The sequence below is a fragment of the Sus scrofa genome, chromosome 6 (genome assembly GCF_054392235.1).
Source record: "Sus scrofa isolate SSC_HxYL_T2T_F1_AM1 chromosome 6, Sscrofa_HxYL_maternal_Yorkshire_Landrace_v2.0, whole genome shotgun sequence".
NCBI lineage: Eukaryota > Metazoa > Chordata > Mammalia > Artiodactyla > Suidae > Sus > Sus scrofa.
The window spans coordinates 38,923,529-38,936,581 of NC_139388.1; the positions used below are offsets into that span (position 1 = coordinate 38,923,529).

At 36.3% G+C, this 13,053-nt stretch overlaps 1 protein-coding gene across 2 annotated transcripts in view; it reads left to right on the forward strand.

Annotated features, from left to right (window-relative positions):
- Positions 1-13,053, forward strand: part of ITFG1 (integrin alpha FG-GAP repeat containing 1) — a 237,069-nt gene that overhangs the window by 61,887 nt on the left and 162,129 nt on the right. For both annotated transcript variants that reach the window (XR_014805953.1, XM_021094239.2), the window contains exon 8: positions 7,934-8,015. Coding sequence is in view for 1 of the 2 variants with exons in the window: in XM_021094239.2 (XP_020949898.2) it covers positions 7,934-8,015 (82 nt within the window). In the remaining variant the exon portion in view is untranslated. The remainder of the gene's footprint in view (positions 1-7,933; positions 8,016-13,053) is intronic.

Consider the following 13,053-nt stretch of genomic DNA (forward strand, 5'->3'; position numbering starts at 1 on the left):
ATGATGGCTTTCAGTAAAAGCACACAATTTTAGAAAATAAAATGAAAGTAATCACTTGGTTGGTTGGTTTCAACAATAAATGAGCAACTTTAAGAGCTTTTGGTTGCATTGCTGCATTCAAACTGCTGAATATTGCTGAAGGAAATGATTCATTCAGCATCAGTTCCTCTGCAGGTTTTTAGGCATGACTGCCAATTAAACCAATCAGTCTGCCCTAATGTGCGGGTTAACAGGGCCCCTGCTAGGCTGTCAGCTGTTGAGAGAGGTGCCTGTCATTTAATTTGTCAGCATGATGGTTTATTGAAGAAAAATCCCTTTTAAAAGACTAATATTTCCTCCTTGCCTTCAGGCTTATATAAAAAGAATAAGTGCAGCAAACACTAAATTTACTGCCAAGTTGACCCAGATTAAGGAATCTTTTCCAATATAGATTTTTTAATTGCAAGTAGAATATTCCCAAACAGATGTCATGGTTTTATTTTATTTTTATCTTGACATAGATTATATGAAAGGTTAATAAAGAATAGACTGCCTAAAATTGTAAAGCTGAATTTCAGGTACATAATAGAGGACAGGCTTTGAGGACAGGCCGAATTGGCTGAGTGACATTCATCAAGTAATGGTCAGGTATTAAATCTCACTTTCCTCATATGGAAAATAGGTAGAAGAGTGTCTACATCATTGAATTGTTGTGAAGATTAAATGAAACAATGTGTGTAAAGTACCTGACACCATAGTAGATACCAAATTTTACTTTTACTTCTCAGCTATTTACTCTTGTTTTTTGCTCAATCCAAATTAAACCCATAACATTTTATAGATTTTTGTTAAGATACTGATGAAAAATAAGCAAATCTTAAAGCTGTAAAACACCACCCTATGGAAGGAGGTTCATTATCGCCATCTCTTATAGGATAGTTATGACTCAGATTTCTTCCTGAAAGGAGACTAGAATAAAAGAAGAGCTTTGTTTAGACAGGATTAGGGCTTTTAAATACTACACTACTTCTGAACTAAGCAATTTGATTCTTTTTTTTTTTTTAATGAGGCAAAGAAAAAGAAGACATCTCAGAGTTCCCTTTGTGGCTCAGTGGGTTATGAACCCGACTAGTATTCATGAGGATGCGGGTTCGATCTCTGGCCTGGCCCAGTGGGTTAAGGATATGGCGTTGCCATGAGCTGTGATGTAGGTCACAGACATGGCTTGGATCTGGCATTGCTGTGGCTGTGGTGTAGGCCGGCAGCTGCAGCTCTGATTTGACGCCCAGCTTCCATATGTCTCAGGTGTGGCCCTAAAAAACAAAAAAGAAGGTATCTAAGCCAGAAAGATTTATTTTTGTTTACTATATTTTTAGTGTAGTTGTATTTGTTTTTCTGATGATAGAAGTATAGATGTTATATTCTTAATGATTAATGTAAATGAAACCTTCCACTAGTTGGGGATTTTTGTTTTCAGGTGGCCTTGAAAACAATACTTCAGGTAAATGTTGAAGTATTAGAAAGTGAGAAAATCATTCATTTTGATTGATTAACATATCTTTCTAGGAGAGAAAGACCTCATTAGAAAGAAATATAATATGGTGGTATACTTTTAAAAATATTATATCCTCTCAGCCTAGGCTAGTTTAAAGGTAATAAAGTGAAGCGTTGCATTAGGAAAAAAATCTTCACAAAGAGACTAGATTTTGATTGGGATCTTTTTTCCCTTTGTTATTATTTTAATTTAAAGAGAATTAATCAATTGGCTATTTGACAATAAAAACAATTTTTCTTCCAATAAAACAGCTAGGTCAATAAGATACTCATGTTAACAGTAATATAAAAGTCATTAGTACAAATTAAGGAGAATGTAGATTCAGAATTAACTAGTTTGGATAAAGTGTAGATTTTATAAAACGGGAGGATCATTTTTAGTTGGAGATTGGGCAGACAATTTGCAGTAATACACTAATTGACAAAAACTCAAGCCATGTAAGACCATATAAGCTAATAGAAGAATATGAGCGGCAACAAATATTTTTAGTTAGTTGTTTGCACAGCTCCATGGTAGGTGCTCTGGGAGCTTGGAAGTGGACAGAAAACCAGGAGGAGAGCTAAGACATGAGTGTAGGCAGCTCTGTATGATGATGTGTGATGAGAGGTACAAACCTCATGCTACAAAGAGTTAAAAGACCAAGCAGCTGCTTCCATTCGGTCCTCCACATTTATCAGAGACGGCTTCCCAAAAGATGTGGTATTAGAAATGGCTAGTACAAAAGAACACGGCTTTACTATATAGCACAGGGAACTATATTCAATATCCTGAGATAAATCATAATCGAAAAGAATATAAAACCATGTGTGTATGTATATACATACATGTATCTATATATACACACACACACATAACTGAAACACTTTGCTCTATAGCAGACATTAACACAACACCGTAAACCAACTTTACCTCAACAAAAACATGAAGTACATTAAATTTACAAGGAAATAGCTAGTACAGATGAGCAGGATTTTAGTGATTTGAGGTAAGAAAAAGGAAGAGGAAAGCAAGAACATACACAGGAAATACAGGATTTAGAGAGTAAAAAGAGGCTGGTTTGGGCCAGAATATGCAAAGATAAAGGGAGGTAAGATTAGAACAATTGGTTTAGACAAGATCAGCAAAGGCCTTGACTCCTAAACTAAGTAACTTGATCCTTTAAAAATTTATGGAGAAACTTAAGTCCTAAAGGTTTTAGGACTGAGAGTGAGATAAATAGAGCTTTCATTATTGCAGTTAGCCTGGCTATTGCATATCAGATAGGTAGCGTGAAAAATCTGAAGTTGGGGAGATAAACATAGGTGGAGTTTACTATAACCTGGCATAGAGGTGTATGATTAAAGAATAAAATGCTGGGACTAGACCAGGAGGGATAGCTATGAGAAGACAGCTTGGCCATTAATGCAAGGGTAAACGTGTGTTCTGTGGTGGTGACCGGTAACAGAATAGACAAGTATCTCATTTAGGGCAGGAGGAAATATATTTTAGATAAGAGATATATCAAGGAAATGGTTAGAAATGTAGGACTAGAACTCAAGGAAGAGAGTAGGCAAGTATCATGAAGACTTAAGAAAAGAATGGTAAAGCCAGACCCTTATCACCCACCACCCTTTGTCAGAAACTTTCAATCTTGGCATTTACTGCCACTTTAGACAAGATGATTCTTTACTGTGGACATCTGCTCTGTGCATTGCAGGTTGTTTAGCAATGACGCTGGCCTCTACTCACGTAGATGTTAGGCTCTGCCTCCTAATTGTAACAGTCAAAAATGTCTGTAGACATTGCCCAAAGTCTTCCAGAGAACAAAATCACCTCCAGTCAAGAACCACTGCCTTACGTGAATAAAGATGTAGACACAGGAGTCTTCATAAGTTGCTTCCTGATCATTTTTTAACATAAATATGGCATATTTGTTTTGTTTTGTTACTTTATTAAAGTATAGATTTAGTCTCTTGTGCCAGTTTCTCTCTACAGCAAAGTAACTTGATCACACATACAAGCATACACACGCACACACACACACATGCACATATACACATTCATTTTTATACACATTATTTTCCATCATGGTCTATCACAGTAGACTGTTCCCTGTGCTATACAGTAGGACTTTATTGTCTATCCATTCTAAATGTAATAGTTTGCATCTACTAACCCCAATCCCAATCCAGCCCACTCCCTCTCCCCACCTCCCTTGGCAACCATAAGTCTTTTCTGCATGTTTGCGAGTCTGTTTTTATTTTGTAGATAGGTTCATTTCTGCTATATAAATATAATGTTTATATAAATATAATATTAAAACCTGCAGGCCAAAGCATAAGTAATAATCCATGAAAAGATACTTGGTACAACATAGCACTGTGGTTGGAATTCAAGCAGAAAATGGCAAATCCCCTGTCAGTGGCAGTGCTTCACTTGTGGGTAGCAGAAACAATAGCATTACTACTAGCATTCCTACTACTAATAATAGTTAATGTTAACTAAGTACATAGTTGTGCATATGCTGTGGTAATAAGCACTTTATATGGATTATTTTACTAATCCTCACAAAAACCTTCTAAAAATTCATTTGAGATAAGTAAATAGATGCTTACATACATTGAAACCAACTTATTCAGACCTCAGGGCTGCAAAGAGTGGGGCTGAGAGTTGAGCTAGGAAATCTCTCTCTAAAACTTGTACCCTTGAATCATTACACGATCATTCCAGGAATCAAGTAGGTGAAAGAAAAGTTAAAGGAAATAGCTGTAGCAGAACCCTTAGGGAGTTGGCCCAATTTTGGATCATAGGACTCCAGTGAAGGCCAGTAACAACAGCATGTTAAAGATTGGGACAGAGTGGAATGAATGAGCCTTAAATAGCAGTCCACGAAAAAAGAGTTTGCAGCTCAGAAGCCACAGGACTGACATAAAAATACTTTATACATTTTATGGAACATTTTCTAATCAGTCATTAATCCTCTCTAAACCCTGCAAGTACACAGTACAATTATCCCCTTCTAACAGTTGCAGAACTGAGATCCAGAGCAGTAAGTGGCTGTTCCAAAGTGATACAACTTATTGATCAAAGCAGGACTGAAACCCATGTCATCTAGCTACATGTCTAGTGCCCTTTCTACTAGACTATTCTGCTTCTCCGTATGATAGAGTGTTGATCACATTTGTCTTCCTTACATTGAAAAGCAGCTTCATCATTAAAAATAAGTGTAGTCAAATATCACTTTTAAAATGTGTCGTCTAATAAGAGTGATGATGAAGTTTATGGAATCATTTTTGTTAAATACTGTATATGTACGTGACACTAATCTGAATAGAAATTAAGTTCTGTAGGGTTCTACTGCCAAGTAGAGTAAAGAACAGGTAATGATAATGACGGGAAGGTAAATTCAGTACAGTTAACTATTGCCTTTTTCCCCAGCCATGTCATATATATAATGTATTCTGCATGCTCTAGCTGTAGCAAGAATATATGATTCTGGATGGACCTAGAAAATATCAAGCTAAGTGAAGTCAGTCAAACAATGAGACACCAGCATCAAATGCTGTCACTTAACATGTGGAATCTGAACAAAGGACACATGAACTTCTTTGCAGAACAGATACTGACTCACAGACTTTGAAAACCTTGTTTTCCAGATGAGGTGGGGTGGGGGGTGCACTGAGGGTTTGGGATGGAAATGCTGTAAAATTCGGTGGCGATGATTGTTGTACACCTATAAATGTAATAAAATTCATTGAGTAATTAAAATAAATAAGTAAAGAATATATGATTTTCTTTTTCTAGCGGTTAGAAGAGGATGTTCTTATGTCAAGGTTGATGGTGAATGTAGCATCTTAGACATGGGAGGCTTGTCAATGTTTCTTGATGGAGATGCATCATGAAATTATACAGGCATACATTGTTTTATTGCACTTCACGTCATTACACTGCACAGATAATACTTTTTTTTTTCTTTTTAACAAATTGAAGGTTTGTGGCAGCTGTGTTGTGTCAAGCAGGCATATCAGTACCATTTTTCCAACAACATTTGGTCACTTCACATCTTCACATTATTTTGTAATTTTCACAATATTTCAAACTTTTTCCATATTATTGTATTTATTATGATGATCTGTAACCATTGATCTTTGGTGTTACTATTGCAAAAAGATGACAGCTTACTAAAGGCTTAGGATAATGGTTAGCATTTTTTTAGCAATAAAATATTTTTAATTAAGGCATGTATATTTTTTTAGACATGCTGTTGCGTGCTTGATGTACTACAGTATAGTATAAAAATAGCTTTTATATACACTAGGAAATTGGCATCCATGTTTCTTGCTTTATTGCAATACCCAAAGTATGCCTATACTAAAAACATTCCTAGATATATTTTATTAAGTTTATCAGAACTTCGCTGGGGTAATTCATTCACTTAAGTCAGTATAATAGGTTGATACTCAGCTTTATGTTATATGAAGTTGATATATTGTAAGAGAGATTTTTCCATTCATTGAAGAATAATTAGGTCTGCTCTATACCCAATGCTGTGATCTTTCTAGAATGGAAATTCACTTGACAATTCAGTCAGAAATTTTGCAGCTTTGATGTGTCTTTAGTGTAATTTCAGGTACTTGGTAAGACTGGAGGGGAATCTTAAGGCTTAAGATATGATGCAAATAAGATTGCCTTAGAAAAATCATTCAAAAAATATATGAGGTACTTTTGTAATGGCAGGAAAAACGTTTCTGCATGTGGGTAATGGAGTATTAAAATGCTTGGAAAATTGCCTGTCACAGGACAAATGTTACTTATTCAAGATCCTTAAGCATTTAGTCTTCATGCTTTCAGATGGCAATGCCTTTCTTTGTAAATGTTGGAAATGATTTTTGAAAAAACTAACTTGCAGATCTGCAATATCCTTGGAGGAACAAAAAAGGAAAATGTCCTTAATTTGTTTAATATGTTAAAATATACAAGTAACCTCTCTGTAAAGTATGTAGGAATAAGGGTCAGTATATCAAATAGTGCATAGAGAAATCAATTATAAGAAAGCTCCATATAAAACTGAGAAATCAAAACCCAAGTGCAGTGTTTTGGTTTATTTTGTGTGTGTAGTAATCTAAAATTATAGAAAGGAAGGGCAATAATTATATATATATATATATATGTATATATATATATTATTTTTGTAAATCAGACATTCCAGTTTGGAAACAGTAACTGAAGCAAAGGGTCTCTAATAGATGCTCCTTTTTTGTTTAGCTTAGCACCTCTCTTCAGTACCTGACAGCTGTTGTACTTGTTCGCTCCTTCTGATTTTTTGCCTTTTTTTTTTTTTTTTTTTTTGTCTTTTTGCCTTTTCTAGGGCCACACCCGCAGCATATGGAGGTTCCCAGGCTAGGGGTCTAATCGGAGCTGTAGCTGCCAGCCTACACCAGAGCCACAGCAAGGTGGAATCCGAGCCACGTCTGTGACCTACACCACAGCTCGCAGCAATGCCAGGTCCTTAACCCATTGAGCGAGGCCAGAGATCGAACCTTCAACCACATGGTTCCCAGTTGGATTCGTTAACCACTGAGCCACCACGGGAACTCCTCCCTTTCTGATTGATACATGAACTTGGGTTGATAATGATTAGGTCATTTAAGGATGAATCTAATACTCATCTCATTTGAATATCTTTTCTTAATTGAACCTCAACAAAATCTTCACTTGAAATCTATAAAAAATAATATCTTTCCTACTTTCTTGTACCACATGTATGTTACCTTCAGAAAGTCTATTTTCCTGACTTGTATCTCCCAACTGGACTATACACTCTTGGAAGGCTGGAACTATTTTTTATACTTCTTTTCATTCATAGAAATCTTCCATGGTAATTAAAAGTAGAAGTCACTCATTCTGTCTGAAATCATGGTGATGATTTAGTAAAGGGTATCAGACGTGAATAGAAAGCACTCCAGATGCACATCTTCAACTCAGAACAGTTTCTTTTATGATAAAATTAGAAGAGAAAATTTGGATTTTTTTTTTTTTTGTAGTATAGCAAAAGCCTTAAATTATTTATTTCCATACTTTAGTTAAAATGATTTGTTTCGGAGTTCCCATTGTGGCACAGTGGTTAATGATTCTGACTAGGAACCATGAGGTTGTGGGTTCTATCCCTGGCCTCGCTCAGGAGATTAAGGATCCGGTGTTGCCATGAGCTGTGGAGTAGGTCGCAGATGTGGCTCAGATCCCGCGTTGCTGTGGCACTGGCATAAGCCAGTGGCTACAGCTCTTTTCGACCCCTAACCTGGGAACCTCCATATGCCATGGGTGCGGCCCTAGAAAAGGCAAAAAAAAAAAAGTTTTGTTTCACATTTGACAAGTGAATGGATTATGATAGTCTAATCAAAACTTTTCTGCCTTTAACAGGATGGAAATTTCTCTCTCAGTACTGTGTTTGAAAAACCTCAAAATATGATGGTGGTTGGACAGTCAGCATTTGCAGACTTTGGTAAGGTTGCTGTTGTCTTTGGAAGTTTCCCTATCTCTCTAGCTAGTAATTAATTCCACGTATCCAAAAATAACTTCAGTGTATTCAGAACTATTACTGATGTAAAAGATATGTATGCTAGGGGAGTTCCCTTTGTGGCTCAGTGGGTAGCGAATACACCTAGTATCCATGAGGATGTGGGTCTAATCCCTGGCCTCACTCAGTGGGTTAAGGATCCGGCATTGCTGTGAGCTGTGGTGTAGGTCACAGATGCGTCTTGGATCCCACATTGCTCTGGCTGTGGCACGGCTGTGGCCCAGCTGCAGCTCCAATTTGACCCCTAACCTGGGAACTTCCACATGCCACAGGTGCAGCCCTAAAAATAAAATAAAATGAAGTTAAATTAAAATAAAAATACATACTCTGGTATTATACCTGGCATGTGGTCTACCCCCTAATACAATAAGGAGCAATTTATGACATGTATGTTTAAGTTATATTTTGAGCTTAAGGGACTCCTGTTGGCAGGAGTAACATGCAAAACAAGGATGTCTGCTGAGGCTTTTCCAGAGAATACCAAATAGTAATTATCACGGAGTTTTGATGTGTATCCATGTTTTGGAACCAAAAAAAAATTTTTTTTGAAGGATTACCCTGACCTCTTGAAACTACTTCAATATTAAAAAACATTTTTATTTACATCTTAATGCCCAATAAGAGTATCTCTGTCTCAAGTATTTGCCACAAGAGGACCTATGAATCTCCTAAGATTCTACACAGTAAATCAGGTTCACATTGATTAAGATCTTCCAAAACACATAGGGCTCTTTCATCTTTTCTCAGGGTTATTATTGCAGGGATTTTGGTGTTAGATGGAAAAGTGGCCTAGATGAGACCACGACTTAAGACTCCAAAGCTCACTTCCATCCTCCTTTTCCTTCACTCTGCCCACAAGCACCTCAGCCTGTTCCTCAAAATGTGGACGGTATGTCTCCACCTCCAAATGAGGATGGTGACAACCACCTCACAAGGCTTTTGTGAATAGCACAGTGTAAGTAAAGCGCAGTAACAGGAACACAGTAAGCACACAGGAGATTTTTCATAAGATTTGTTTGGTCTTGTCCATAACTGCTCTTTCCATAACTGACCAAATTGAGTCATTGTTCAATGTCAAAGAGTTATGTCCCATGGCAACTAAAGGAGAAGGTTTGATGGTGTTATTTGATTGAAATTTCAACATGAATTCCTCTGTTATATCCTTATTTTAGTTTTATTACATTGACTGTTTCTTTGATTTTGAGCAAATTTCTGGGGCCTGATTTATAGCTTTTAACATGCATAGTCAGGTAATAAGATACATGAATTTTTCTTTTAATTTGCTGATCGATTTGATTAGCTGGATTAATGACAAATCCCTGGGCAAGTCTTCTCTAGGGAAAAAAGTACATATGCATTATATAATCCTCAGGAGGTTCACAGTCCTCCCTTAGGCTTTAGTTAATATCCTCCAAATCAGAGTTACTTGTTTTATGAATGTGTTTTGTATGATAAGGTATTTTGCTTGTAATAAAGTTATTAGTAGCTTTACTTAAAAATTTTTAATTGTGATAACCATAAGCATAGACATTTACACATCTCTATTTTTTAAGTGCCAAATATAGAATATAGTCAATTAAACATAACTATTTCTCACCTATTTTAATAATTTTAGGTAGTATATCAGTAAACTTTGTTAAAGTATCAGTAAATTTTAAATAAATAGCCCACTCTGTCTTTTTAAAACCTGATGTATTTTTAGCTGGGTATTATCAAAAAACAGGATTGCTATTGAGTCCAAACAGATGGCATCAAATAAGCTTATGAATATTAATATGTAAAAATATGCATTTTCCTATATATTCAAATACGTCTGTGAATTGTATCCTATCCTCCATCCTCCACCCCTCCCACTCCTTTTGAACCAAGGCAAGGGAAGTGACTGATAGCCAGGAAGTAAGCATGATATCAGAAATTAGCCATTCATTTGGTTAAAAAAAAAAAAAAAAAAAAAAGCACATGTTTGGATACATGATATAGCTCACAGGAAGAATCTTGTACTTAAAAGGAGTTAAAGTTTAAATTACTCCCTGCTCACTTAAGTTGTCTCGTAACAGAATTTTTTTACAGCTGTGATGACGTTTTTAGCTTCTAACGTAAAATGTTTTTTAAAGATATCCAAAAAATCTACTCTAAATTAAGGCTATGCTAGTATAGCCAAAGGGAGGTGTGTAGGGTGAAATCAAACAGATCAAGAACCTTGAGCAAATAAAGCAAGGGAATAATTATTCAAAATTCTGTAATTGTATTTATTCCCTTTATAAGGCAAAGAAATGCTTTCTCAGAAATCAACTAAATAAAACTCGGAAATGTTACAGAGACAATAAAAGTGATAGTCATGTAAACTCTGTTGGGAGAAAAGAGCAGAATAGTATGTTGTACAATAATGCAATATGATCATAAAAAATCAGACTAGAAAGAAATATATCAAAATGACAATAATGGTTGTGTTAAAGCAGGATAATAGATTATCTTATTCCCTGTTTTCCAGTTTTTCTTTTATGTAGTGAGATTAATTTAATAATGAAAAATAAATTATAGGAGGCTAACAGTCAGTTGTGGCGAGAAAGAAACCAAGGTGTGTACTTAAAATATTTAGATTTTTTTTTTTTTTTTTTTTTTGGTCATAGTACTTCTAGGTTCATAAATAATTGGCTCTATCTATCCTCTTAGTTGCATGAGCAAAACTCCTTTATAGAAGGTCATGTATTTTTATAGTCTTTAACTCCTACAAATAAAATGCAAAATTAGACCAATGTCATGCTTAAAATATTATACTGACTCCTATGGAAGAAAACAGATTTTCAAGGTAAGGTCCTTGACTTTAAGGAATTTACAGTCCACTTGGGAAGACAGAAGATAAATATGTAACAAGTGCAAGAATACTGAAACCAACAATGCCATAGTATGAAAGAAACCAAACTCTTACTTCATTGTTAATTATGGAATTAATGCCACAGACAAGGTGCAAAATTTTGGCAATACAGATCACTCTAGGCTGAGAAAGGATATGAAGCCTCCTGGAAAAAGTGAGATTTTAGACTAGACTTTGAAGCACATCTGAAGTTTGGCTAAATATATGTGAAGGTATAAAAACAGGGTATGATTAGTGACTAGTAAATAAACTGTTTGGCTTGAATAGAGAGTTTCTGTGAAAATGTAGAAACATAAAAATGGAGTGGAAACACATTAGATTACCAAATGAATGACATATGGATACGTGTTAATTTTATACTGTCATAGCAGTGGGAAGTGGAACTTTTCTGAACAGCTTCGTTGATACAGTCATCCCTAGGTACCGAGGGGGGTGAGTTCTAGGACCACCCCCACCCCCGACCAGTTCCCCCTACCTACCGCCAGATACCAAAAATCTACAGAAGTTCAAGTCCCTTATACTGTATAAAATTAAATAATATAGTCAGTCCTTCATATCCAGGACTTCTGCAGTTGGTTGAATACATGGATGTATATAACACATGGATATGTAGGGCCAACTATACCTTTTTAAATTAACTTTAGAAAGTAAAGTTAAACAAAATCTTGTGGTCTGATGGTATATGCAGATGGTAATGCTTCTTGGACATGGAATAGAAATCCTAGAGAAGACTTTTAGAATCTCTGAGATGCCTGAGATTTTTATACCAAAAGAGAACTGGATTTAAACAGTTTTAAATACTGGATTTGTGAAATTCCTGGTGATCTAGTGGTTAAGGAGTCAGCATTGTTGCTACAGTGGTTTGGGAACAGTCCCTGGCCTGGGAACTTCCATATGCCATGGGTGCAGCCAAAATAAATAAAATGAAATAAAGTAAAAACTGAATTTTCTAGACATTGAAACCACTCGTATAGGCTGACTACATCAATAATTTGAGGGACAGATATAAGAAACTTTACAAAGAAAGAATTGGTAAATATAGTGATTGGTTTGTCACTTTTCTAGTGTTTTCTAGAGTTTTTTAAAAACTGCCTCTGAATGACTGAAAGAATCATTCTTTTCTCTACCATTCTTCATAGAGAGGTAATCAGGAGAGTAAACTGGTTTGGATATTAAGATACATTAGAGGAGTTCCCGCCGTGGCTCAGTGGTTAACGAATCCGACTAGGAACCATGAGGTTGCAAGTTCGATCCTTGGCCTTGCTCAGTGGGTTGAGGATCTGGCATTGCTGTGAGCTGTGGTGTAGGTTGCAGATGTGTCTTGGATCTGGCGTTGCTGTGGCTCTGGCGTAGGCTGGCAGAGACACCTCCAATTAGACCCCTAGCCTGGGAACCTCCATATGCATGGGTGTGGCCCTATAAAGACAAAAAGAGAAAGAAAAAAAAAAGAAGAAGCTACATTAGAGTCATTTCTTTAATAATACTAATAAGACAACACAGCTGGAACATTTTTGAAACATAGTTTAGAAATAAAAACAAAGCAAATTTGAAAGTCTTCCAAGAGCTAAGAGATTAAGACCTGAATGACTTCTCCAAGAAAGAGTGTAAATAGACTTTGGGATAAGGAGGGAGAAAAAGAAGTGTTAAAAGGTGGTCAGAGGGAGTTCCCGTTGTTTCTCAGTGGTTAACGAATCCAACTAGGAACCATGAGGTTGCAGGTTCGGTCCCTGGCCTCACTCAGTGGGTTAAGGATTCAGCATTGCTGTGAGCAGTGATGTAGGTCACAGATGCAACTCGGATCCCGTGTTGCTGTGGCTCTGGTGTAGGCTGGCGGCTACAGTTCCAATTAAACCCCTAGCCTGGGAACCTCCATATGCCGCGGGTGCAGCCTAGAAAAGGCAAAAAGACAAAAAAAAAAAAAAAAAAAAAATTTAAAATGTGTTGCACCAGAATGATCATGAAAAGACTTTTGGATTTACAGGTTAGCAGGGCCCAAAAGGTGTCATTTACAGAGCTCTTTAGTGGTTCAGGAACCATAGAAATCAGCTAATAAATAGTGGCTACTGCTGGTTATTATCTCTGGGCCCT